A 26,175-nucleotide genomic window follows, 5' to 3' on the forward strand; every position below is an offset into this window, starting at 1 on the left:
GCTGCTAGAAAGAGAACCCAGAAGATGAGGCCTGCAGTCAACCCCGAACTCCCACCAGCCCCTTCTGCAGCCTGCCGTATGTGATTAGAGTGAAACCTGCATGAGCAGAAGAGCAGATACCTTGTGGCACTTCCTGTTGTCAGGCCCTCCCTGCCCAACAAATTCCTGGCTTTCGGCAGGATTGTAGTGTCTTTTCACAGCCCACAAGAAGGCCGTAGGAAAGTAGAGCCAGGAGCACAGTTTTGCCAGCAAACCAGAACTCCGTTGCTAAATCTAGTATCCAGTCTGGTTGTCTTGACACTGTAAAGATCTAGTCCAAACCAGTGAGAGCTAGGAGAGCTGGTGTTCATGCTGAAGAGGATCTCTCCTTCCATAGCAATGATCTCCTGTGCTGAAGACGACACGATTCTGCTCCTCTCCTACCTGCTGCGCTTGCAATGTGTAATTCACATGCTGGCCATGCCTTCGTTAAAGCGGGTATGTTGAGGGGAATTCTGACCCCCATTTCTGGCTGGCTGCGGCTCTCCCTGACCCTGGATGTTTCACGGCAGATGATCTTCTTCCTTTGACACTTTTTCATAGTAAAGAAAAAGAAACTGTTGTGTAACTTGTTTGTGTCAACTTCAATCGCTGCTAAGGCCTTGTCTGCACTCAAGAATGGCCCCAATTCAGCAACTGGTGTCACTGCATCATTGCTGAATCAGGGCTGTTCATGAGCGTAGATAAGGCCCAAATCTTCATGCTGCCATCTCAGTGAGTTGATGTGCTCGGCAGGTTTAGGCAGAGGCTTTGAGAGAAGATAGTTATGAGGATGTTCCCCAGAGTGGTCTCTGCTTGGTACAGTGTCTCATCAGTTGCTTGGGAGGGAGGAGGGGGGCTGCCAGTGGATCCTCTGGACCGAGGAGGAGTTTGCTGCCTTGGTGCCATTGGCAAGAGAAGTCCCCTCCTCCATGCTCATGAGTGAACAATTGTCTGTCACAGCTGTGATTACAGCTCTTGCTAAACCACCCCATTTGCTTGCAGGCCCATGCATGATCGTACCACATCCTCCTCAAGTGCCCTTCAGTACTATCCATCAGGGAGAAAGGGACGACAATGCTCCTTTTCACAAGGAAATAGTGGCTAATTGCAAATGATGCTGCCCCTCTACCAGCTGGAATCAACACCCTTGGCAATCAGACCCCATGGATGTTTGTTCCCTTTCCCCCAGCTCCTTGGCATGGTCTCGCTCTTTGAAGGCCCTTCTGTTTGCCATGTTTGTAGGGGTGTCATCAGCAATGCTGCTGGGGTTTGGGTGGAGATTTTCCTTCACGCTTTTTTGAGCAGTGTCCACGTGGAGGGGTGTAGGACCCAGCCTCTCTGCCAATGACACAGCAGTCAGGGCATGCAAATAAGGCTCTCGCTGTATCTCCGTCCTATGCAGCTCAGCGGTATACAATTTCTCCAGGAAAGAACCTAAAACATTTGCCTCTTTTAATATCCGGGGAACATCGTAGGAAGGCAGCCGTGGTAGCCTGGCCTGCAAGGGGGCTGCTGTGTACTTTGTACAGCTCAGTGCGAAGTCCTTAACTGTGCTTGGCTTTCCCAGAGAACATTCCTGAGAAGTGGACTCCGGAAGTGAAACACTTCTGCCCCAACGTGCCTATCATCCTGGTCGGAAACAAGAAGGACCTACGGAATGATGAGCACACCCGGAGGGAGCTAGCAAAGATGAAGCAGGTAAGGGGGCGACATCACCTCTAGCTGCGATGCCAGCATCCCTTAAAGGAAAGCAACACATCTGTGCAGACACGCGTGCTCTTCCGGCTGTGCTGCGTATCCCCATGGCAACCGCAGTGCATGTGGGGTCAGGCGTGTTCTGTGGGGATAAGTCAGGCCTGCAGCTATTTGTAACTTCCTCTTACAGAGAGCCCTGGAGCCTTTCCTGCATTCAGGGGTAGAGGGTGGTCGCCCATTGAGAGCAGCTTCCTCTGCACGAGGCAGTGGAGATCCCTGCTACGCAGTAACAGGGCAGTCCCTCGGCTCAGCCCAGACTGACCTGCTGATGCCTTTTCCTGCTGTGCAATTACTCCTACAGAGGTTTACTGGCTGCTGCTGCCTCCAGTTCCTGAGAGATGCCGGATACTAAAGCATTTCCAGAGACAATCCTAGCTTCTCTTTCGAAGAGGGAGGCACTCAGATAGGAGTAGTCATGGTTGTATCAGTACCTCGAGATGCTGAGCCTCCCTGACTGCACGTCTGGCCTGCTGCACTGGTGCTTAACTCAGCGTTCTAAAAGCTTTTTCTTTCATGACTCTTAGGAGCCAGTGAAGCCAGAGGAAGGGAGGGACATGGCTAACAGAATCAACGCCTTTGGATACCTCGAGTGCTCCGCCAAGACGAAGGATGGCGTGCGGGAAGTCTTTGAGATGGCCACTCGGGCCGGCTTACAAGTCAGGAAAAACAAGAAGCGTAAAGGCTGCCCACTCCTGTAAAGCAGCAATGCCCGTGAAGAATGTGACTGCCATCTGTACTGTATCTGTCTTTTCCTGCACCCCCACGTGTGTGAGAATGGGGTACAGGATGGGAAGAGCGCTGTTAGGTCTGATGTCTAGAGAATATAATGTGGCCTGCACCCCGCTGCCCAAAACCCACTACCTGAAGCACATATGGGGAGGTGTCTAGTGGTGCTTCTCTGTGCCATGCGTGGACTGTCCTCCTAAGCCGGTCCTGGGCTCTGAAGGGCCAAATGTCTTTGGACCATCTTTGGCAGACACTTCTGTTTTGTATACACCATACAGTGCATTTGAGTAGCTCTCGGTGTTGTACTTCAGTCCCATTTTATACTAATCCCTCATCCCCTGTTCCTGTCTGATGCTCTGTACAGATTCTCTGCAATATTTAATCTCTACTTTCATACTGTTCGATTAGAGCAAAATAAGGAAGCTCTGACACAGTCTGCCTGTGGGTGTGTGTTCCTGTCCTGGCATCCTGGTTCTGTTTTCTTGAACTCTTGCTTTGTCTCCAAGCCAAGATGTTCAGCTGCTCCTGCTCCAGGGGGGGTTGGATTCTCCCTCTGGTTAAGGTGTACAGCACACCCACCAGCATTTTGTACACAGATTCACCAAGGCAGTCTCTGTTCTGTCTGTACTCAGGGCCTTGCCCTATTCCACCAGTGCTTTGCAAGGAGCTGTGCTCTGCTACTGTCAGAAATGCCTTCTGCTGCGCTTTCACCTTGGACCTGCACTGTGGTAGTGTCTTCTTATCCTCTTTCAATAAAGTAAGGCCTTGTAAAATAACCCTTGGCTGGGTCTTTTTCTTACACACTGATGTTTGCCTTGACGTTTGAGTCCACCTGTAAATTAAAATGCATAGTTGGGAGAATAAATGCAAATTGGTATTTTAATAACTGTAACTTAGCGCCTGTGCACCATTATTCTGCCCCATGCATGCAGACCTCTCGGGTCTCCTGCTCTCCTCTCCACTAGCTTCCTGGGGATGTCCTTCAGTTATCCCCATGCCATGCAGCTGGGTTGAGGGGCTAGAGCAGGGAGTTGCCAGTCAGGACTTCTCGGTTCTTGTGGACGAAATTCCATGGTTTTGTCCATAACTTGCTGTGTGGCCCTTAGGCACTATGCCTCCTACCTTGGTCACCTGTTGGCAAAATAAGAGTCAGAACTACTTGCTTCACAAGATGGTGCGAAGCATCATTAACACGCTCTGAGCGCCTTGCAAAAGGCCTGGAGAGGGGCAAAGGCTGCCTATTGCATCTTTCAGTTTCTTTCAAGCCCTAGTTCTAATAGGCCTGCTTGACTGACCGAGGCAGATTCCCCACCTTTGCCCTGTTGGGACAAGGAGAGGATGCCTCGCTATGACTAAGATGGGAGTGACACTTTCAGAGAGGGATGCGTGAGGATTATACATCCCCCTGCCAGTGCATGGGGTTGAGCACTTTGGGTACGTTAAGGAAACTGAGCAGCTCTGGGGAGGTGAATTCCACAATGATGAAATGCAAAAGAAAATGTCAGGAGTGGTTTGGTCAGAGTCCTGTGAACGCTGTTCCAAGCTGGCCATAGGAAATGGGGTGGCTCAACTTTCTTCCCTAAGAAGGGGTGTTGTGTGTGTGTGTGTGTGTGTGTGTTCTGCACAGCTAACAGCAGTTCTCTTCTGCAAAACCTCATGCTGATTCTCCACTGGAAACTCCCCTCAGTACTCCAGGGGTTTCTGCAGTGGAATTTCACCCAATGCTCACATGAGACAGGGAAACTGAAATCTCTTCCCTTTTCTGCACTTGGAAACTTTCTACAAAACCAAACCCGACTTTTGCACTGATAAAAACATTTTGATATAAGTCAAAACATTTTGTTATGATTTTGACTTTGTTTCAAAAAATGAGCCGTTCCATGTTGATGTCAGTTGGGACATTTTGGCACCATCACAACACTTCGTTCTGACATTTTCTAAATAAAATTTCACCAGCAGCTGCATTCCCGCAGATAGTTTTGTTTTTATAAAATGGCATTTGCTGATTGAAACCCGCTCTGGGAATGTTCTGTACATACTCTAGAAATGCTACCTAGCTCCCCACCACTGAGGAGGGGGAGCAAATGCACATGTACGTTCAGGCCGTGCAAATAGACCTGAAGCATCATGAGGCTGAATGTTTGGAAGAGGTCAGGTTTAGAGTAGGGGATCTTTGGGCACTAGGAATTTGTCCTCTCGGTTTAGAGTAGGGGATCTTTGACGGGATTTTCAGGCACTAGGAGTTTGTCGTCTCTCCTCCCTCTGAGCAGAGAGAAGGGGGATGTTTGAAATGAAGACATACCACATTGCAGCATGCCCAGAAAACACCTTGGGGAACAGTACAGCCCTTTCTGTTGCCCTGTCCTGTTGGTGGCCAGCAGGAGTGGAGACAGAAAGCAATACAGTAAGGCAAACCTGATAGCGTTGCGTGTCTGCTGCACTGGTGAATGCCCTCTCAGTGCTGGGTTACTCGCCTCCCCTGCCCATTTGGGGGCTAATTATTTGTGAACGGTCTGAGATGCCCCTGATTGCCCACCCCTCTCTGGTTTGGGAGCCTGTTCCCACAGAGCAGCACTTGACAGGGTCTTAGCAGCACATTCCTAGCCTGTGGCAGGCAATGCACAGCTTCTCTAGGGCCATGAGCGAAGGAAAGAGACCATGTGCTCTATAACTGCTGCTCTCAACATAAACCTCCCATGAGCCAAAGCCTCTTACCAGCAAGGATCTCCCCACACTGCTGAACTGGAGCTGTGAGAGCAGCAGTGACCAGTAGCCAGTCACAGCACACTGCAGTGGGGCTCACTGCCAGTGGGAGGACCCAAGGTGGGCTGGTATGGTCCCTGCTGAAGTCCCTGCTGTCAGTACCCTGCGAGTTCAACTATGGCTACAGGTGCTGCAGTTACACCAGATTGCAGCATAGACAGGCCCTTCCCCTTTCACAAGTCACCAGTGTTAGTCATGAGAGTGACAATGAATTGGACAGCTGATGAGCCTTGATGCTTGACAGATGGTGCTGTAGTCAACATGCTTGTCCTTTAACAAGTGGGACTTCTCTAGTTGCAGATAGGGAACTGCTGTGACCAGCCCATCATTACACACAAGGTGGAAAAACCCGTGCCCCTTCCCCTTACAGCCACTTCAAGTCCTTCTTCCTAACACCCTCCCCCGCCTTTGAGACAAAGGCTTTGGGTTCCAGCTGAGCCCCAGAGGAGTGATGTAGCCAGCCAGCCTGGGAATCCCTGACCAGACTCTGAACTCCCTCACACCAATAGCTCCAGCCAATGAGAAAAGCCAGGAGATGCACCAGAGCCCAGCCCTGCGTAAGGAAAACACTCCCTGTGCCCGCTTTGTGTCTGCCTGGCAGGCAATCAACCAGCAAGGGAAGAGGCTGGGCTCAGCTGGTGGTGCCTCATTCAGCACCCCGGGCTACCCCTGCACCAGCTGCTCCCATAATTCACTAGCTGAGTTATGGGGCTGTGAATGGCACAAAGAGCAGCGTTCTCAGCCCCAGACAGAGCATGAACCGCAGCTGAGCGGGAGGGAGGCAGAGAGATTCTCTCTCCGGCAGAGACAATGCCGGGAAGGGAAAGTTGAACACACCCAGTGACATGACTCTTGCCTACCTTACCTCTGCCCCTGCCATGAGCCCAGGTTTATCTCCTAAGCCTCTTGAGACTCCAGGAAGGGGGAACATACTGGCCCCCAACTTGACCCTTCCCCAGCTTCGTATTATCCCTTCCCTGTAACAATCCCCTGCCGTGGCTTCTGCCAGCAGCATTGTGCTCCACATGCAAATCCGGCTCCCCCGTCCCCTGGAAACGGTGCCCAGCCGCCCGGGGCCAGCTGAGACATTGCTTTAGCGCTGTACAGACAAGCACCAGTGGTTTCCTCACCCTTTATTTTGGAGCACCATCGAACAGCTTGCCTGCAGGGCAGTGCACGGGGCCTGTTGGCCAGGGAGCTACAGCCCAGCTGGTCCCTGTGTGCTAACCAGCAGTTAGTCAGCATCACAGCAACACCTGAGCAGACCTGTAGTTAGCCACTCGGCAGCGGCTCCCGGCCCTGCAGCTGGGCTCTGGAAATGGCTCTAGTTCGCAGGAGAGTGTTCGGTTGACCAGGAGCTGGGAATTTGATTTTCAAAAGCCGGTCTCCACGTGTGGAAAACGTGATCCAAGGTGGAAGTTGTCTCTCCGTCGCAGCGTCGCTGGTGTCTGCAGGGCTGGTTTGGGCCAGTCAGGTTTGCCACGCAGTGGGAATTTTTTTTTATTTTTTTTTAAAAAGAGTCTTTTCCCAAAAATTGGATGTAAAATCGTTTAAACCATTGGGTGGCAATGTTGGCAAACAGGCAGGGCTTCCTGCTGCGGCTCCCCTTCCCCACAGTGGCCAGAGAGGGGACGGGGAGAGACGGTGCAAACAAACCCCTCACACGGCCAAGCGGAGCAGTTTCCATCTCCAGCTACCCTTGTGCTTCCAAGAGTTACACAATCGCACTGGCTCAGGTTAGCGAGCAGGCCCCAGGGCTGGGCCCAGATCCTACAGGGAGGAGCCTACATAGACCAGACGAGGGCAGAGGTGGGTGCCAGGCTAATGGGTAGGAGACGGGGCTGAATCCATGTGAGAGGTGGACGTTGGGATAGTGGGTAGAGTCGGGGCTATGCTCCCAGTTCAGTCCTTGCACCGTTCCCCTCCTCTGCCCCACCCCGTGCGCTTGGAAAGCCCCCGGCAGCGAGCGAGGTGGCTGAGGGGACCAGACAGAGGGCAAAGGGCAGTTGCTGAGCGAGGGAGGAGATGCCCTGCTGGTGCTGACATGGCAGTAGGACGAACTGCAGGCGATGCCTCAGTGCTCGTGTCTCCACTCCGGCTCCACTTGCTGCTGGATGTGGCTCTCCCCGAGCTGGTTCCCTGCAGAGAGATGCCGGCCGGCTGTGAGAGGGGGACCAGAGCAGCGCCCAGGCAGGCTGGGGGTGGGGAGCAGGGCAGCGTCTGCATAGGGCACAGGAGGGGGAGAGCAGAGCCCCCCCTCAGCTCCCTCCTTTCTCCGGAAGGAGGTCAGGGCTGGTGGCAGGGGCAGGAGCCTGCAGTCGCCCTGAGAGATCCCAAAGAGGTGCAGCAGCGGCATGGACGCTCTCCTGAGGCTGCCCACAAGGGGGCGCCAGTGCCAGGCTAAAGGGGGATTCTGGGAAGTGAACGCCTGGCCAACGCTTGTCTGCTTTGCATAAAGTACACCCGTGCCCCCCCAGCTCCCCCACACAGGCTGAGCCTGTCAGCGGGACACCAGCAGAGGGCATGACTGAGCTACAAGTCATGCCACTGGGTCTCAAAATGCCCTTGCAGCCAGGCCATATCCCACCCCCCGCAGAGCTGGGGAGAGGGCTGCCCTGTTGGACCCAGGCTGGGTGCAAGCTTGTGCTGCTCTCACCTGCTGACTGTGTGCTCAAGTGAAGGGAGCTAAGCTCCTCCAGAAGGATATCCTCTTCCAGGCTCTCTTCAGCGTAGGGGCACCCCGTGTAGCCACCCTTCGCTGTACAGTACCTGAGAAACCTGCAGGTACAACCAAAGGTGTCCATTAGCCCTAGGCACGGCCCTCCTCCTCAGCGACTGAGCCGTGCAGGGCAATGCTACCCTTTCTGTCCTAACTACGGGGGCAGAAGGGTGACACCTTGGCTAGGATTTCACCAGGCCCCAGCACTCATCCCTCGCTTACAGAAAGTGCCCTGGGCTCTTTAACGACCACAAGTGGCAAGGGCTTGGAACAGGGTTTAAATGTCTCATTCAAAAGATGGTCCCACCCCCACCCCCGCCCAGCATGCTGCTGGGTCACTGGCTCCGTCCTGATTCCAAGAGAAGTGTGTCGCCCCCTCCAGATCTACCAACCTTCCCAGCCCAGGGTAAGCCCTACTCTCTGCTAGTGAACTCAGAGCGGCTCCCACCGCCAGGGGGCCTGGTTGCAGGCTGGCGCCCGAGCAGCCACCTAAAGGCCCCTGGCATGGTACGGCAGGTGCTGTGCTAACCCCTGCGAACGGGGTGCTGCGTTGCAGGCCAGAGGAGGGGTCCACTTGCTCTGCGGGACGGGGGAGCCCACCGGGCCCTGGGAAGAGGCAGAGGACAGGGAAGGAGGAGGTTGCAGGATGCAACTTACGTGTTCCAGTGAGGATCCTTGCTGAGCACGGTCGGGTTGCCCACGATTATTAACAGAGCCTTGGCTCTGGTGATGGCTACATTGAACCTCTAAACAGAGAGACAGGATGAGGACGCTCGCCCTGCAGGAAACAGCTCCCTCGCCCCCCCAGGATGGCAGGAGAGCCAGCCCAGACTGCCCCGCCCCACAGTTCTAGTGCCGGTCCGTAGCCCCAGCACTTTCTGGCTGTCAGTGGGCTAATGGGGAGGGGTGGGGTAGTGTCCGGAATAGGATCTGTGATTCCCTAGGGTGCAGCTCCACGGCTGGCTGGCTGGCTGGCTGGCCTCGCGTGGGTTTCACTGTGACTGACTAGACTAGCTCTGAGCAGGGCTAGCTGATAGTCTGAGCCCCGTCTACCCCACTGGCACTGCACCTACCGGGAACGCTGTGTCCTGAGAAGGGCCTGGCCCGCGTGCAGCTCTGCTACGTTTGGTCACGGGCTTTGCTTCCCGCTTGGCCAGACAACTGCACACAACCATGTCAGGGGCAGAAGGGCTCCCCACACATGCACAGCCTCCCTGCCTCCTGCCCAGACAGGAAGGGGTTAAAGGGTGTTCCTTTCCACAGACCACCCCTGCCCCCACAGGAAGTGGTGTGGGGAAGGGCTCTGCTGGGATCAGCGCTAGTCACTGCTGATGAGGCTCAGGTGCGAGGGAGGGTTTGGAGTGAGTGGTTCTGACGAGCCACATGGCTTGCCCTGTCCTGGGCCAGAGCGCGCTGCCCGGGCCAGGTACAGTCTGCTTCAGCTGGCGCAAGTGCTCCAGGCTCTGCCGGACGTTCGGCCCCTTGGCCAAGCAGCTGCAGCTGCCCCAAGGTGAGCAGAGAGCCTGGTGGGCTGGGAGGATTCCTGGCTCCCCGGCAGAGCGAGCTGGTTTGTCTGTGCGGGAGGCCAGGCCTGTGGGGCTGACCTGGGTGCTAGGCAGCCTGGCCCTCTGGGAGCCGGCTCTGCCCCAGGCTTTGGATACGGGGGGGGGGAATGCCGGAGCCGTGGGGTTCTAGTGCCCCTGACCGCCGCACGGGAGCTGGGGAACGGGCCCTACTGCGAGCGCAGCCTCACTTGCCCTCCTGTCCTGGGGCTAGTGGCCCGTGGCCCCTGGAGCAAGGGCAGGCATGTCTCCCAGGTGCTGACCCCAGGGCAGGCTGGGGGAAGGGCTGTGTGACTGGGGCCTTGGAGGGCTTTGAGGTTATGGGGCTTGGATTTGCTACCTGAGGTCATGCAGCTGGTCACTAGCAGAGCCTGGAATGGGACCCAGAGTCCTGGCCCTGCTCTGCCCACTAGCCCACACTTCCTGTCCACGGCTGCAAAGCAGCTCGGAGCTCATTTTCTACCATGACACAGCCGTGGCCTGTGAAACCAGGGGGAGCAGTGGGGGGCGGGCAGTGAGGGAGATGGACTGGGGATGGCTGGCAGCTCTACATCCCATCTGAGAGCCCGCGACTGCCCTCAGGGCTCCACAGTCTCCTTGGGGCCAGAGAGGCAGCAGGGGCGGGCGCCTACCTTGGGGTTCTTGAGGAAGCCCAGTTTGAAATCTTCGTCCATGCTGAGGTACTCGGTGCAGCTGCGCACGGTGGAGATGAGGAGCACACGCCGCTCCTGGCCCTGGAACTCCTCCACAGAGCCCACCTAGCAGGGAGCAGAGGGCAGGGATCTCCATCCTCCGTCGGCAGCCTCCCTCGCACACCCCCGCCTCCCCCGGAGGCGGTCGCACACCCAGCTGTGCGGGGACCCTGCGGGGCAGAGCGTCCCCTCAACCTCCTCCCCTGCTTTTGCGACTCTGGCCGATGCGGGAGCTGGACGGAGCCTGTCTTGCCCCAGCGCTCTGGCTGCAGGGCTCACAAAGGAGATGCAGGGCCCCTCTTCTTCCCAGGGGATGCAGGCTACAGGTGCCCTCTCCGCATGGCCGGAGCACTCTGCCCTGCAAGCCCAAGGGATGGAGGGCCCCAGGCTGGCCTGGTGTCTCCTGGCGGAGAGCTGCCCCCTGGCCCAGCGCCAAGCGAGTCCCACCGCTGAGCTGGGACAGTCTGCCCTCAGGCTGGGTGTGGCTGTTGGCGTAGCTGCCAGGCCGTAGCCATTACTCCAGGTATGGCCAGAGGGATGGGGGGTGGGAGGGACTTACCTTCAGCTCCTTGATGTCTGGGAGCTTCATCAGGTCTCCGTCCTTTTTGGTGATGGCTTGTCTGATCTTCTCTACCTGGGGCGGGACGAGGGAGGAGTGGATGTGACTCCCGCCGCCTTCAGGAGCTCCTGGCTCCCAGCCCCGTGCTCGTACCTCTCACAGCCTGTAGGCCCTTGCGATGGCCGCCATGTCCCGCCCTAACCCTCCTATTCGGTCTCCGCCATCTCACTGAGCTAACGCCCTCGACCCCTCAGCCAAGTGCCAGGCAGGCTTCTGCTCTGCGTCGTTCCCATGCAACTGACCAGAGAATACCGCTGGGATTCCCCGGCCCCATCCGGCAGGTCCCTCCGTCTGGGGCAATTCCCCAGGGCTCCTGGCCCCTGCCCCAAGGGGGCTCCCCCACATGGGGCACTGCGCACTCTGTCCAGATACTCAGCAGAGTGGGGCTTGATGGGGTGCAGCAGGGAGACAGCGTGTGCGGCTGAGGAGCCTGGGATGGGGAAGCTCAGGGCTGGACTGCCGGCCTCTCTGCAGGGCTCGTGGTGCATGGGGAAGGCAGCCCTGGGGGCCGGGCTGCATCTCACCTGCTTCCTGTAGGGGGAGATGATACCGATCTCCTTGGGGGAGATCCTGGAGTGGCCCCGCTTGCCCTGACTTTGCAGCAGTTTCTTGAGGTAGGTGACCAGGGCTTCGACCTCCAACGTGTTGAAGAACGAGGGGCTGTTACCCTCTCGCTGGTCCTCCCCGGACACTCCGTGGAAGATGATCGGGAAGCCCTGGAGGGAGAGCACCACGGTCAGGGCTGCAGCTAGCCCCATGGCGCTGCCCTGCCCAGGATGGGGGCTAGGCTGGGTGCCTGCTCCCCGCCCCGCCCTCACCTGCGTAGGCAGCTCCTCCCAGGTGCAGTAGGAATAGCTGATGAGGCGGTCGGCACACTCCTGCAGCTCCCCGTCGTAGAACTTCTGGTTGGGGATCTCAAGAAGGGCGGCGTGGGACCTGGGGAAGGAGCAGCGACAGCATTTCCAGGGGTGCTCAGCTGCTCCTCAGACTCACCCGCGCTGCAGCAGCCTTGCTTCCCTGAGGCCCCCTCCCACCTCACCAGCAACAGGAGGGGCCCTAGCGACCTCTGCCCTGGGCACAGAGCGGCCATGGCCAGGCTTCCGGGCAGGGAGGGCAGAACCCAGGAATCCGGGTTGTTCCGTCCAACGCCTCTTGCCCTGGGGTGACTATTAAATGAGCCCCACGCCAGGCAGGTGGGTATCAGACAGATGGACAGACACGAGCATCCCGGGCTGAGCCAGCAGAACGGGGGCTGGAAGCCTTTGCCGCCGGCAGCCCAGCTCTGACAGCCCCCACGGCTCCCGCATGCCGCAGTGTCAGTCCCGGCAGGGCGGATATGGCACCTGTAGTTCCGCAGTAACTTGGTGACGAACTGCGGGTCATAGCTCTCGGCTCCCTTTTGGTACAGGGAGTTGTGCTTCATGAGCCTCTCCAGCAGTGAGACCTCTGCAAGAGAGAGTGATGCCCTGGTTACCAGCGACCCCCCCTGGCCTGGGACCGTGCCCCCTACGAGCAGCCCCACGGGGTCCGGCCTGTCACAGCTTGGCCTGGGCCTCTCTGAGCAGGGGGCAGGAGCTTCAGTGACTCTCCTGGGGGAGACTTTCACCCGCTTATCAGGGAGCGGGCCTCTCCCTGCTCTCCAGAGGTGCCCAGGGTCACTAACGGGCTATTGCAGTGGCTGTGCAAAGCCGGGTGGCCCCAGAGCCCAGACGAGGGGGGCACAGAGCTGGGAGCAAATCAGCGTGTCTGAGAACTCCCCATTCTCCCCCCGGTGACTTCGCCCTCTGTTCCACTCACCTAACCCGTGTTCGATGGCCAGTGGGGACCTCAGGATCGGACCCAGCTGCTTGGGATCTCCCGCCAACACCAGCTGCCCCCCATTGGTGTTGGTCTCCCGGTCCATCGGTGTCAGAATTCCTGGGGCAGAGAGATGGCTGAGGTGGCTGGGCGGGGTAGGAGATCCATGCCCAGGCAGGTCACTGACTGATCCCTGCACAGCGAGGAGCCGCCGAAGGGCCCCATCACGGCTGTATCTGCTCCGAGCAGCATGGGGGGGCTCCTCCCGAGCTTACAGCGCAGAGAAGAGGCTGCATCCAGGGCCTGGAATCTGCTGCCAGCAGCAGGCGCTGGCCACCTGTCTGAGCAGGAGTGAGACAGCCGGGTCCGAGGCATGTGGGGCAGGGTGGATGAGGCGATGCCTGGGGGGGTGCAGTGCTCCCATCCCCAGACTCCTACTCACCTGCGATGGCAACCAGGCACTCCGGCTCCACCGCGTGGCCGCACTCGTCGATGAAGACGTGGGAGAAATGGCCGTCAGGGAACTGGGCCGTTACCAGCCTGCGGGGGGCAGGGAGAGGCAGTGAACAAGCCTGTACAATGCTGGCTCCCTGCCCTGCCACCTGCATAGCCAGACTGCTGCACAGAGGCCTCCTGCGGGACCTGCCCATGCCGCTGGCCCCCTCCTGAGCACGGCGATGCCCCCCTCCCCTCCCTGAGCAGGGGTTTCCATGGCCATGCCCAGGGCTGGGCAGGGAGAGAACTCCTCCCCCCCGAGTCTGAGGGGCTGGCCCTCCCCTTTTACAAATGGAGACACCAGAAAGTGTCCAATACATCCAACCTGATGATGTGCCCCCCTCCTGTGCCCTCCGGTCAGACCCCGCCCACATTTCTCTGTTACGTCCCTTCCCCGGTAAACACTGCCCAAAGAATTCCCTTCTCTTCCCCCAGCACAGCCATGTGCCCCCCAATCACAGCACTACTATGGTCCCCCAGCACAGTCGCATTCATCAGAAGTGATTCGGGCCCCCCAGTCCCACCCTGGTGCGGTTTGCCCCGGGCCCCTCCTACCGTCCTGCTGTCACCAGGGTGGTGATGATGACCCGGTAGTGCTGCAGCTTCTCCTTGCTTGGGTACACGTGGCACTGCTGGGCATCGTCCCAGTTACAGCAGGGCTACGAACACCAAGAGCATTTAGACAAGGTCTGGGATCGGAGCTGTGTTTCCCTTGGGGAAGTTGGGGGCAGACGCCTCTCCCTCCATAAAGCCCTGAGACAACTGGCAATGGCATGTGCGTCTTGGCGGGTGACCTGAGGGTCCTGCAGGGAGGGCAGGGACGCCTATCGACCGTGCAGCCTGGGGAGGTGACTACAGCTGCTGGAACATGGAAGTCCCTTCCCATAAGGAAATGAGTTTTGAAAAAAATGTTTGGCATTTTTCAGCTTGAGAGGTCTGCCTGGGAAGCTGTCGTCAATTTCACTCTGTGCCTGTCTGCAGAAAGTGAAACTGACAGGAGTCTTCCAGGCGGGCTGTCCTATTTTTCCCAATGGAAAACTGATTTCCACCCCCAATTTCAATTTTCCCATGGAAAATTTGAAGTGTGCTAAAGGGCATCTGCCCTCATAAAATCCTTCAGACAGGAAATTCCTGCCCAGCTCTACGGGCAATGTATCTTTGGGTGCCTCTTGGGGTGCCAGGGGTGCACACGTACCTTGATTTCCTCCGGCACTTGGTGATAGTCCCTGCTGCTGGCGTTGATCCTATAGATGCTGCCCTTGTCCAGGTGTTTCAGCAGGCGCTGGCAGAGCAGGTCCGAGGCGCTGTTGGAGGGTGCACAGGCCAAGACATGGGAGTCCTTGATGCACGTGACCACCTGAGCGGGAGAGGAAGAGCGTAGCAGCCCAGGCAGGAGGAAATGGATGCGGAGGGGAGAGAGGGGCTGTGGGCCAGCTGCCCAGACCCGGGTGCCAGTGCTTGGCCCCTCTGGCAATTGGACCAGGGGATTGCTCTGGACTGAGATGCCAGGGGACCCCTCACCTGTTTGATGGCCTCCACCACGGTGACGGTCTTGCCGGTCCCTGGCGGCCCGAAGATGATGTATGGTGCCGGCCTGGACATCCCTGTCACGATCTGCTGCACAGCATCGTACTGCTCCTGGTTGGTCTCCAGGCTCCGGTCAAACAGCCTGAGGGGAAATGGAGCCGGGCAGATGCTGAGGGGAAGGCCAGGCCCTGCTGCGTGTGACCACCCCGCTCCCCACACAGCCATCCCCCCGAGTGCCTCTCCTCTGAGGCCAGGCACTCACTTGAGCCGGCCTCCCTCGTGGAGGAGAGACTCTCTGTACGAGAAGGACGGGAAGAGGATATCGCCCAGGTTCCTCTCCTTGGCTAGCTCCACGGCCCGGTGCTGCACCCGCAGCGGCAGCCGGTTGAAGGTAAAGGTCACATCGAACTTCAGGTTATTCACGAAGCTCGCCAGCAGGCTGAAAAAGGGCGAAGAGGGTTGGACAGAGCGCTGGGCACCCCTCCCTGGGCACCATCCTGCCCAGGCCCACTCTTCCCCCTACTCTGCGTGGTTCCCACCCCCAGCCCTGCTCAGGCTGGCGATCCTGCGCCCCACAGCACAGCACCTCCCCCTCTGCTGCACTCCCCCAGGTAGTCACCCGTCAGCGCTAACAGCAGGAGCTGCTTGGTTTGCATCAGGCAGCTGCCTTGGACCTGGCCTCAGCCCCTCCAGTCTGGTTCCACGCAGACCCCTCGGTGCCACCAGTCAGGGCCCAGCTTCCCCTCCCCCCACCCCGGGCACTGGCCCGAGCCCCCCAGGGACCCGGGCGCGACGCACTTGGGGGAAAAGCCCAGCTTGACCCTCTCCAGCTCCACGGCATGCACGTAGCCCTTGTACTGGATGAGCTGGGGCAAGGTGCGCTGCTCGCTCCGGGTGACAAACAGGTGATCGCCCCTCAGCACGGACGGGCGGTTCTCTGCCACGCCGGGGACCTAGGGACAGAGCAGAGACGGGGCAGTTCAGCAGGGAGCGTGCTTGGCTGTGCTCCCCTGGCAGCCAACTGTCCTGCGGGCCCCACCCTCCCTGCTGGTAGCCCAGACATGAGAGGAGGGGGCGTGCTGAAGGGACAGGCACGGCCATCAGGCCTTGGCTCTCACCTCCAGGATGAGCAGCCTCTTGTTCTGAGTGTCCTTCACCATCGGGACGTCCTGCATATCATAGCGCCGGATGTCCACCTCCATCTGGAGCTCCTCCAGGTGCAGCAGCAGCTGGAACTTCTCCTGGTAGTTCTCAAACTGAAGCTCGGCCGCCAGGGACTTCCTGCAGGGCCGGTGCCAGCCAGAGGTTATCCTGACCTCGCTGGGCACAGCGGGGCTGGGCTAGCCGGCACAAGAGACGAGGCAGCAAGCTCCAGGCGCCCTGCGGCGTGTCTGGGCCTCGGAGGCCAGGGGCCAGGCGAGCAGTGGCCAGTAAAGGCTGTCGTGTGTCCCTGAGACTTAGTGTCTAGGAGGAGAAACCCCTGCCGGGCCCCAGCGCCAGGAACCCTGAGGCCCTGCTTTCCGGGCAGCTCAGCTAAGGGCTGGTGGGGGGGCTTCTGGCTAAGGGGGGCTGGGCCCCATGGCTGCGCGGGAGAAGGCGCCCTTCCTTGGGAGGTCAATGAGGCCACCAGTGCAGTGAACCTCCTCCACCCCACCCCCGAGCACTCACCGCAGCCTGCTGCGCTCGGCGTTGACCATGTCCTGCAGGTACTTCGGGTAGTTGTAGAAGCCCAGCGGGATCAGCTGCTTAAGCTCGGGGTGCTGGGAGCTAGGCAGACGAGATGCAGGGTTACTGCAGGGCTCTGCGGGAGTGAGCTCCTCGCCCTGCCCAGCCGGTGGGACAGACTCCAGCATGGGGGCTCAGGCAGGGGGGACGCTGGGTCTCCACCCCCAGAAGATGGAGAGGTGGCTGGGTCACCTCCCCGGGGTGGAACTACCAGGAACTAAAGGGCTCGTTCATCTAGCACAGAACAAGCACCGATGGCTGGAAGCTGATGCCAAGCAAATTCCAACTGGAAACAAGGCACCAGTGGGTAACACAGCTGGTGATCAGCCACTGGACGTGGTGAATTCTCCAGCGCTTGACTGGAAGACGCTTTAACCAAACACAAGTTACTGGGCTCAGCCTGGGGGTCCTGGGGCAGAGGCAAGCCTGTGCTATCCAGGGGCTCAGACTAGATGAGCCAACGGTCCCTTTGGCTCTATAAAAGCCCAGTAGGTGCTTTTGCCCTGGCTAGGGAATGGGGTTGGATCCCAGCTGCACAAAGAATCATAGGACTGGAAGGGACCTTGAGAGGTCATCTAGTCCAGTCCCCTGCACTCAAGGCAGGACTAGGTATTATCTAGACCTTCCCTGACAGGTTTTTGTCTAACCTGCTCTTAAAAATCTCTGGTGATGGTGATTCCACAACCTCCCTAGGCAATTTATTCCAGTGCTTAACCACCCTGACAGTTAGAAAGTTTTTCCTAATGTTCAACCTAAACTGCCCTTGCTGCAATTTAAGCCCATTGCTTCTTGTCCTATCCTCAGAGGTTAAGAAAAACAATTTTTTCTCCCTCCTCCTTGTAACAACCTTTTATGTACTTGAAAACTGTTATCATGTCCCCTCTCAGTCTTCTCTTCTCCAGACTAAACAAACCCCATTTTTTCAATCTTCTCTCACAGGTCATGTTTTCTAAACCTTTAATCATTTGTTGTTGTTGTTGTTGCTTTTCTCTGGACTTTTTTCCAATTTGTCCACATCTTTCCTGAAATGTGGCACCCAGAACTGGACACAATACTCCAGTTGAGGCCTAATCAGCGTGGAATAGAGCAGAATAATTACTTCTCCTGTCTTGCTTACAACACTCCTGCTAATACTTCCCAGAAAGATCTTCACTTTTTTTGCAACAGTCTTACACTGTTGCCTCATATTTAGCTTGTGATCCACTATGAACCCCAGATCCCTTTCCGCAGTACTCCTTCCTAGGCAGTCATTTCCCATTTTGTATGTGTGCAACTGATTGTTCCTTCCTAAGTGGAGTACTTTGCATTTGTCCTTATTGAATTTCATCCTATTTACTTCAGACCAATTCTCCAGTTTGTCCAGATCATTTTGAATTTTAATCCTATCCTCCAAAGCACTTGCAACCCCTCCCAGCTTAGTATCATCCACAAACTTTAGAAGTGTACTCTCTATGCCATTATCTAAATCATTGATGAAGATATTGAACAGAACCGCACCCAGAACTGATCCCTGCAGGACCCCACTCGTTATGCCCTTTCAGCATGACTGTGAACCACTGATAACTACTCTCTGGGAACGGTTTCCAACCAGTTTTGCACCCGTATCTATCCCTTCAGCCAATGGTGCTGGGGACAAGCTGCCTGGCCCAACTCTCCCCCTGTGTACCTGTCGGGAGGGACGCCATCCTCTGTGATGAATGTGACAGTCTTCTCAGGTTGGCCTGGTAAGGCCCTGTATGGTGCAGTGGGCCCCAGCTCCTCAGCCAGCCGGCTGTTGGCTACAGCCGACACGAACCGCCCGATGCTGAAGGGCCCGTCCTGCTCCTTGGTGAACTCGAACAGCACAGTGACAGGATAGTAACCATAGTGCTGAGTCAGGCACCGCGCCTCGATCGAGTAAGAGTCTCCTGCAGTCAAAGGGGATGTGTGAACAGGGAGCTCCCCCTTCCGGGGTCCCCACGTGCTTCCCCGCCCTCCCAGGGGGCCTTGGGCATTTCACCCCATGGCAACGTTCTGCCAAGTCTCTGGCACTAACTCAGACGCCCAGGAAGGCGCCTGTCCATGAGTGTCTGTGTATGTGGGGATGGAATAGGAGAATAGCTGCCGTGTTCGCTGGCAGGGCAGAATGTGAGCAGGGCCTGCAGTTCCTCCTTCCGCACCCCTACGCTCCACCCTCGCCCACATACCCAGATGACTTGGCAACTACACCTGCCGTGCTTGCTTCCCCAAAGCTGCGTGCACCAGATGGGGGAGCCAGGACGGTGCAGAGAAAGGGATACAGAGGGCGGACCACGCACTGCCCACTATTGTGATGCAGCCACCTCTGGGCTTGAATGTGGCAGCTGTTTCCCAGTCACACAGCTTTGCTGAAGGTCAGTGTGGGACCAGATGTGAAGGAGAACCCTGCTCCTGGGGGAAGCTGGACCCTCTTACCTGGCTGCAACACCCGGGGCTGCTGTCTGGTCACCTTGCTCTCATCGTGGAAGGTGATCTCGCGCTGCTTCCGAAGCGCCCTGTACCCTAGCAGCGTCACTTCCTCTGTGCCGTTGTTCTGAACCCAAATGCTGACTGTTGTGGGCTCGTTGAGCGTGATGGGGAAGCGAATGCGCCCGTTCCCCCGGTCGTGCTCAGAGAGAATCTCCACCCCGTGTTTCCCACCGATGAACTCCGCTCTGAGGGCAGAGGGTGCGGGTTGGATGTGCAGGTACAGTCCCAGCTGGCCCGTGTCTCTGCCGGCCGGGGCTACCCTAGGAGCCACTTCCCCCTTGTTACAACAGAGACTCTGGGCAGCAGTCCCTCGGGGTTCCGACCCTGCCGGGGCTCTGAGGCTGGGCCAATGCCCTCGATGCAAAGACTCCTGTCGATTTTCAGAGCATTTGGCTCAGGCCCGCAGAGTGGGGCCGAGCGCTGGTGGAGCAGGCATTCCTTGTTTAGCCCTCCTGCTTCCTTCCCGCCCACCCAGCTGCCCCATCCCACTGGGTGGAGCCCAGGAATGAGCTGCTAATGTTTAGCCTGTTCTGGGTGACCCCTGTCTAGGAGCTCGTCATCCCCTATTACAGTGAGGGGGCTCCAGGCTGCACTCCACTGGGCTTTGGTACCTCTCCTTGGTGCGTCCTCTGTGGGGAGGCTGATCGGTGCCCGCCTGCTGGTTGTCCGTGGGGGGCTCCTCTGGCCTGGGTGTCCAGTACTGATCTCTAAACTTCACTTTCTTTTTCACCTGGGGAAGGAGAGCAATTGTCCGGTGGGTGGAGCAGGCAGGGGAGCGGGGGCTTTCAGCCCCTGAGAAGCTGGGGCAGGGAGCAGAGGGGACTGGAGCACCTCCAACCCCCGGACCAGCTGATAGCGGCAGGCTCGGCGGCTCACTCCCCCGTATTCACCTTGCAGCCAGGCCCGGCTCAGGGTGGGATGAAGTAGGGGACCACAGGCTGAACCGGAATAGAGTGCGTCTGGGACCCCCCTTCCCAGCAGTGAGAGCTGTAGGTGCATCGGCCTGCCCAGGGACGGGGAGCACCAATGCTTGAGCCACTTCAAGCCAGCCCAGCCCTGGAGCCTGGCCTGCAGGGAACAATCCTACCCGTAGCGAGGGAGACACGGGCCCCAGGGCTCCCCAAGGGCACAGGATGTTGGGAACAGACCTGGGCAGCCAGGCCCTCTGCCCGGGGAGCCGAGAGGCAGCTGGGGGCCGCGTGGGCAACACCTACCTTCCCGAAGTGCACAAAGTCTCCCCGCACCTCGGCCCGGCCGCTCTGGCCCAGTGTGAACAGGAATGGAGGAGAAGTTGGGCGCCTTCGTATCATTCCTGCAGAAACGGACAGAGCGGGAGAGTCTGTGACTGCGGGATGCCCAGAGCCTGGGCCCAGGGCGCGTCTCCAGGGAGTGACTGAGCTGACAGGACGCAGCGGAGAAAGGAGCAGGGGCAGGGCGATGCCAGTGTTGGGGCGAGGGGCATTCTCCCCTGCTCCTGTGTTAGGAGAGCGATGGGCTAGGGAGAGCCCTGGCGCTGTACCATTGCCACCCGGGAAGCAGCAGGGCAGTGCTCTGCTCTGGGGAGAGGGGCCCCGGCTGCAGCGAGTGGGGGGGCTCTTCATGGTCTCCAACCAAATCCTGTGCCGCCGCCTGCCGCATGGACAACTCACGAGGGAGCCCCAAGGCATTGCTCGAATGCAGCATGGGCACCCCGAGCTCTGCCATTCCCTTGCGCTGGCATCTTCCCTGGGGGCGACTGTCCCCAGCAATTGCAACCCAGGCTGGGCTCACAGGGCCGGGGGTTAGTAGCAGCTGCAAATCCAGCTCCCCTCCCCCCCCTTCCCCAGCGCAGGCCTAGCCTGGGCGCAGGCCCTGCTCATGCAGCGATGGGCTGGCCAGTGAAGCCAGCTGCACACAAGGAACTCCAGTGGGAAACAAGCCCAGGGCCTGGGGGTCAGGGCTGGTGCTGCGGGGAACTGTGGTAGCCTCAACGTGCCGTGGCCGGGTGAGCCGGGCAGCACTTGGGGCAGACTGTGCTTTAGCCTGGCTAGAGGTTAGAGCAAAGCCTGGGGGGGTCTCTCCCCAGCAATGACACCGATTCACTCTGTGACCATGGGCAAAGGGTATAATCCCTGCCTGGGGGACGGGGTCAGGCCGGATCAGCCAATGTGCACTAGGTGCATTTGCACGGGGGGGATCTCAGGGGATTCCCGACCAGCAGGCGGGACACGTGTACACATGGCGCATGTGCACACACCTTCCAGCCAGGATGGCACGGGGGGTCGCAGGGGGAGGTCAGGGGGGTCGCCCGTTGGACAGAGAACCAATGGGCTGGAGCAGGGAGCTGGGCCAGCCCCATTGGACAGGATCCCCTGTGGGGTGAACTCAGTCTCAACAGACCGACCCCCCCCCCCCACCCAACCCCCAGGAGTAGGACCCCCACTCTGGGGACAGGGAAGGTGGGGACCCCCAATTGCCATAATGCGCAGGCCGGGGTGGGGGACCATGAGGCTGCTGGCCTGGCAGCTTTGCTCAGTGTTTGCAAAGTCGGGTCTGAAGGGCTGGAGCAAAGGCTGCCGGCCGGTACATGAGGGCCACGGAGGCGCCCTGCTGCCCTGGGCGAGCCGGGGATGGTGCCTGAGCAGAGCTCCCCAGCAGCAGGCCCAACACTTACCTGGAGGGAGCAGGGGAGTGTTTGCCCGGGACAGCAACCACACTTCAATACGCACTTGCCTGAGCACCCTGGGGCCTGCCTCCGCGTGGCCTTGGCGTGCACCAGACTCTGCTGCCCTGCCGCAGACGCCCCTCTGCCCTGGACAGCGCAGGGCTGTCACTGCACAACAACCAAGAGCTCTCCTGAGCCTGCCGCCCGCCCACGGCACAAGAGGCCTGTGCCCTGACGCCGGAGGCATCCTTTGTCACTGCAAATGCTAGTGCTAGTCCCACTGGACAGGCCCACGCTCACCCCAAAGCCCTGGGAGCGGGAGGTGTTTGTGTGTCCGCCCCACCCCCTCCCGTTCCAAGGCCCATCTCTACTGCTGCGATGGGTCGAAACCGGCACTGAATCCGAATGGAGCCGGGCCCCAGCACTACGCGTCTCAGCCTGCTGGCAGGGGAGGAGCAGAGGAGAGCTGGCAGGGGCTCCTTTCATTTCCCAGGCCCGTCCCACAGCACTTAGCCCAGGACCCGGAGTCCTAGACCCAAGGTCAGATGGGCCTGGGGTGAGCATCTGTTCTGGCAACCTGTAGAACACTGGCCAAGGAACAGCTCTGAGTTCATTCCTGCTGGAATAGAGCCCATCTCTCAGGAAAAACATCCTCTCCCAGCTCGGGATGGGGAAGTCGGGGTGGTATTTCATTTGCGGTATGTATTTTTAGCTGCCTTCTGACTGGCCCCTGCCAATGATTAACTGGGGCTGTCACGTGCCCAGGGCCAGACTTAGTCGTGCTGGCAGGGGAACACTCCAAAGCAGGGGCCCCTCTGGCCAGCCCTGCGAAAGGGGAAGCTGGCGGGTCAGCTGTGCAGCCATGGGCCAGAGCCTCACCTGTGTCAATGGCTGGAGCTGCGCCGAAGCCAGCGGCACTGGGCTGATCTACCCCAGGTGAGGATCTGGCCCAGTATCTCCACCCCAGGACGCAGGGAGCCATTCAGCCATGGGCCTGCGCAGAAACACAGCCTAGAAGCCCGGCTTCCAGGCCAACGCCGCTTCCTGCCACCCAGCCAGGATGGAGGCGCTGACCTCTCCGGCCTGATTAGCGAGTGATTTGGGTCGGGGTCTGTGCCAGCGCCCGGCTGCACCCCATCAGCCAGGGGAGAGGCGGGGTGCCCTGGATTTGATCTTAACAAGAATGGCAAGCCCCAGCAGGGTGGGGAAGGAATCCCACTCAACATCTAGGTGAGTTTCCTTCCTGGTCTGGGATGACCACACACTCTCCTCTCCCTGCTTGGGAGTTTGATGGCTTCCTGACAGCCAGAGCCCTGAGTTAAACTTCCTCCCCCAGCCCTGCCGGCCCCATCCCACCCTGGCCATGCTCCATACAGGGGGGCTTGCAGCTGTCCCCAGCCCCTGTGCGCAGGATGCCAAGCAGAAATCGGGGCTGGCAGCTCCTCCCAGACTCAGGTAATGTGGCCGAGGAAAAGTGCTCTCCTTAGCAACAGGCCTGGGCAATGGGGTGCTCTTGGGGCGAGGGATCAGCCATCCGCACCCCGCTCCTCCCTGCAGGGCTGCCTGTTACCTGGTCCTGAACTCCACATTGTAGATGGTCCTCAGTGCCTCCCGGCTGCTCACAGCTTCTCTGCCTGTGTCTTTTAGGAACTGCACAAACTGATCCCAAACTCCCTCCTCTCCCGAAAGTTGAACTTGGGCATCTCCTCTGGCTCCGCTGCTCGCCCCAGGACCTTCTCCTGTCCTGTCCTGTGGGGCGGCCCGGCTCAGCAGCTCCTGGCCAGTGCCTCTGCTTGTGAAATCTGCCAGCAAAGTGCTTATCAAAGAGGGAGGGATGATAGCAAACTCTCAGCAGGCAGAAACGAAAAGAGGCTGTGTGCATCCTGGAGCCAGGCCCCTGCCTGGCTGGGGGTGGGAACAGCCTGGGCCGGCACCCGGCCTTCTCCCCCAGGTCCTGGGAGCGAGCCTCCTTTTCAAGGCAGAGTGAATGAGACTCTGAGAAAGTCCCAGGGCGAGAGCAAGGGCTTGGCAGGACTCAGCCCAGAGCCCAGGCTGGGGCAATGTTCTCTGCAGGGACTCACACGGCCCCAGTGCCTGAGTCACCCCTTTGTTCTCCGGCTGCCCTGGGGCAGAGGGTTGCGTGCAGGCCTGTGGCTTGTTTGGTATCCATGTTATACACGTTACTCTGTTTATTTTGGAAAGGGCAGGTCAAAGCAACGGGCCTGCCCTTGGAGCAGCGGGTGAGGAGTTTGGGATGGGCCTTGGTTCCTGGGGGAGTTCATGCCACAGTCTCTGGCAGCCCCCCCAAGGAAGTTTCTGCCCCCACCTCCCTGATGAGCTTTTCCCTTGCTGTTGAGGGCTCTGCTGTGCCAGAGGGTGAATTTTCAACCAGGGCCTTCGTCCCAGAGCTTTAGGCTCTTTAGCTACGCAGGGCCCAGGCCGCGGAGCGTCTTGCCGATTAGGACAAAGGTCTGGGCCCTAGATTGTGTACTGTGGGGAAGCCAGTGCAGAGAGTGGAAGGCAGGGCTGATGTGCCCAAGGCAGCTGGTGTTGCTGGGGGGATGGGCAGCAGTGCTCTGTACTAGTGGAGTCTCCTGCCTGCCTGCGAATATTGCACTGTGCAGTCCCGCCCAGAGGTGATGTGGGCTCGTTGTGCTGTTTTCAAGCAGGGGGTGGGGGTAATGGGGAAGCTGAGTTCTCCTCCCAGCTCTGCCGCTGGCTGCTCCCTGGGCGACCTTGGCTGGGTTACTTCCCCCTGGGCTCCGCTCTCCCCCTCGCCTGAGCAACCTCTGCAAAATGCTTGAATGCTGAGGCTGGTTCCCCTGGTGTCTCAGGGAGAAGTCTCCTCTCTTTGGTGGCCACAGGATGCCAGGGTATATGGCTGCTAGTCGGTCTGGCACAGTGTATTTCGGATCCGGTTAGCTTTCCTTTTTATAAATTATAGTCTGGAGACACTGCTGTCTGGAGCCATAGTCCCCAAAGGATGTTAGGGGACAGGCTGCTCTGACCGCGGAACTAGCGCCGTCTGTCGTGGTAGCGGGAAAGTGCTAAGAATAGCTGCATGGATCTTGCTGGCCATGAGTCAGTCCAAGAATGTTTGTAAATCTATTTCTATAAGGGATCAAGTTTAACTAAACCAATGCTTGATCCTGGGCGCCTAAGTGTATCCCGAGCTGTTGTAGTCCACTTTCCAGCAGTGGCTCTCAAAACCTTTCATGGAGGAGGGCAGTATCATTATCCCTATTTTACAAATGGGGAAACTGAGGCACAAGGTGGGGAAGTGACGAGCCCCAGGTGTTCCAGCAGGTGAGTGGTAGAGCCAGGATCAGAGCCTGGGCCTGTGACAGCCCCGGTCTCCTGGCTCCCAGGCCAGTCTTCTAGCCATTAGACCCCACTGCCTCCCCAAGGGTCCATTTTGCACCTTTGGAATCACAGGTTCTGATAGACACACTGGGCACTTGATACAGATTTGAAGTTTAAGCAGTTGGGCCTGGATCCTGCAAATACTTATTCAGGTGTTGACCTTAGTGCATGTGAGTCATTCCATTCCATTCCTCGTGTGTGCAGGATCAGAGCACAAAGGCAGAACTTGGCCTGTGTTTGCTGTTCTGGGGCTCTCAGCAGAGTGAGCCCCAACTTTTGAGCCTCCCCCAATTGGTACTGTGCTCATCTTACAGCTCTGCAGTTTTGACTCCCCAGCACAGAATGATCAGTGCCTTTGAAAAATTAAAACCCTCTACCACAGCCTGGTGCACCCTAATCAACAGGTTGGTGACTCAGTCACTGGATGTGAGTAAACTAGCTGATGGTTTCTCCCAGAGAAACGAAAGTTATCTTGCCTCAGGAGAAGGGCGGGGAAAGGGGCAGCAGAGAAGAGACCAGCCAGCAGATCCCTTCGCTTGCAGGCTGATTTTGTGCCTAGGGAGAGGGCAGGGGCGGCAGGTTTGTAGAAATTTTGGTGGTGCCCAGAATGCCCAGAGCCTGCCCCCCCAACCTGCCTAAGGCTCTGGGAGGGAGTTTGGGTGTGGGGAGGAGGTCTGGGGTGCAGGCCCTGGGCTGGGGCAGGGGGTGAGGGGTGCAGGCTCTGGGATGGGATGTAGGGGTGTGTGGTAAGGGGGAGGAGGTGCAGGCTTTAGGAGCGAGTTTGGGGGCAGGAGAGGGTGTTTGGGAAGGGGTGGGGGGGATGCAGGCTCTGGGAGGGAGTTTGGGGGCAGGAGGGGGTGCGGTGATTACCTGGGGCGCCTAAGCAAGGTGGGTCAGGGGTCTCCATGCACTACCCCCCCCCCCCCAGGCACTGCCCCGCAGCTTCCCATTGGCCACAGGGGCACTTGGGGTGGGAGCAGCAGGGAGACCCAGACCCCTGCCCCAGGCTGGCAGCCAGGTGGAGCGAGCAGGCAACAGCTGCTCCGCTCTGGACCGGTGGTGGGTGGGGCCCCCGGGCCGTTTTAAATCACGCACCCGGCCTCAGACAGTGCTGGAGCCAGGCCGGGCCAGGGATATTCCTGCTGCCCAGGCACAGAGAATTCCCCACCTATGGGAGAGGGGTGTGTAAAGAATGGGCCATTCTTCAGGGTGAAGTTATTACCTTGTTAGTTGCTATTTTCTTCCATGGAGCATTCTGGGAAAGGCAGCCAGGTTAGGGA

General features: G+C 58.5%; 2 protein-coding genes across 2 annotated transcripts in view; one reads left to right on the forward strand and one right to left on the reverse strand.

The window, feature by feature from the left end:
- RHOC (ras homolog family member C) overlaps positions 1-3,278 on the forward strand; it is a 32,865-nt gene extending 29,587 nt beyond the window's left edge. Inside the window, exons 4-5 of the mRNA XM_005303544.5 lie at positions 1,589-1,719; positions 2,301-3,278. Of these exons, the coding sequence (XP_005303601.1) occupies positions 1,589-1,719; positions 2,301-2,474 (305 nt within the window). The 3' untranslated portion in view covers positions 2,475-3,278. The remainder of the gene's footprint in view (positions 1-1,588; positions 1,720-2,300) is intronic.
- A 3,105-nt stretch (positions 3,279-6,383) lies between these two features.
- On the reverse strand, positions 6,384-23,365 carry MOV10 (Mov10 RNA helicase). The gene is made up of 22 exons (XM_008171729.4): positions 23,103-23,365; positions 20,103-20,200; positions 19,500-19,618; positions 18,835-19,073; positions 18,068-18,308; positions 16,345-16,443; positions 15,795-15,957; positions 15,475-15,629; positions 14,939-15,115; positions 14,671-14,818; positions 14,345-14,506; positions 13,705-13,808; positions 13,097-13,194; positions 12,655-12,774; positions 12,201-12,303; positions 11,676-11,793; positions 11,382-11,573; positions 10,798-10,872; positions 10,179-10,304; positions 8,642-8,730; positions 7,922-8,043; positions 6,384-7,404 (listed from the first exon to the last, which is right to left on the reverse strand). Exons 1-22 carry the CDS (start codon positions 23,119-23,121, stop codon positions 7,340-7,342), a joined length of 2,832 nt encoding a protein of 943 aa, XP_008169951.2. The 5' UTR covers positions 23,122-23,365; the 3' UTR covers positions 6,384-7,339.
- Between the last annotated feature and the right edge of the window lie 2,810 nt (positions 23,366-26,175).

Source organism: Chrysemys picta, chromosome 4 (genome assembly GCF_011386835.1).
Source record: "Chrysemys picta bellii isolate R12L10 chromosome 4, ASM1138683v2, whole genome shotgun sequence".
Taxonomy (NCBI): Eukaryota; Metazoa; Chordata; order Testudines; family Emydidae; genus Chrysemys; species Chrysemys picta.

Excerpts from the sequence above, each read along its gene's own strand:
- MOV10 (XM_008171729.4), bottom strand. Across the intron at positions 12,775-13,096 it reads GTGCCTGGTTGCCATCGCAG|GAATTCTGACACCGATGGAC; the intron begins GTGAGTAGGAGT and ends TCTCTGCCCCAG. Across the intron at positions 7,405-7,921 it reads CTTGAGCACACAGTCAGCAG|GGAACCAGCTCGGGGAGAGC; the intron begins GTGAGAGCAGCA and ends ATCTCTCTGCAG.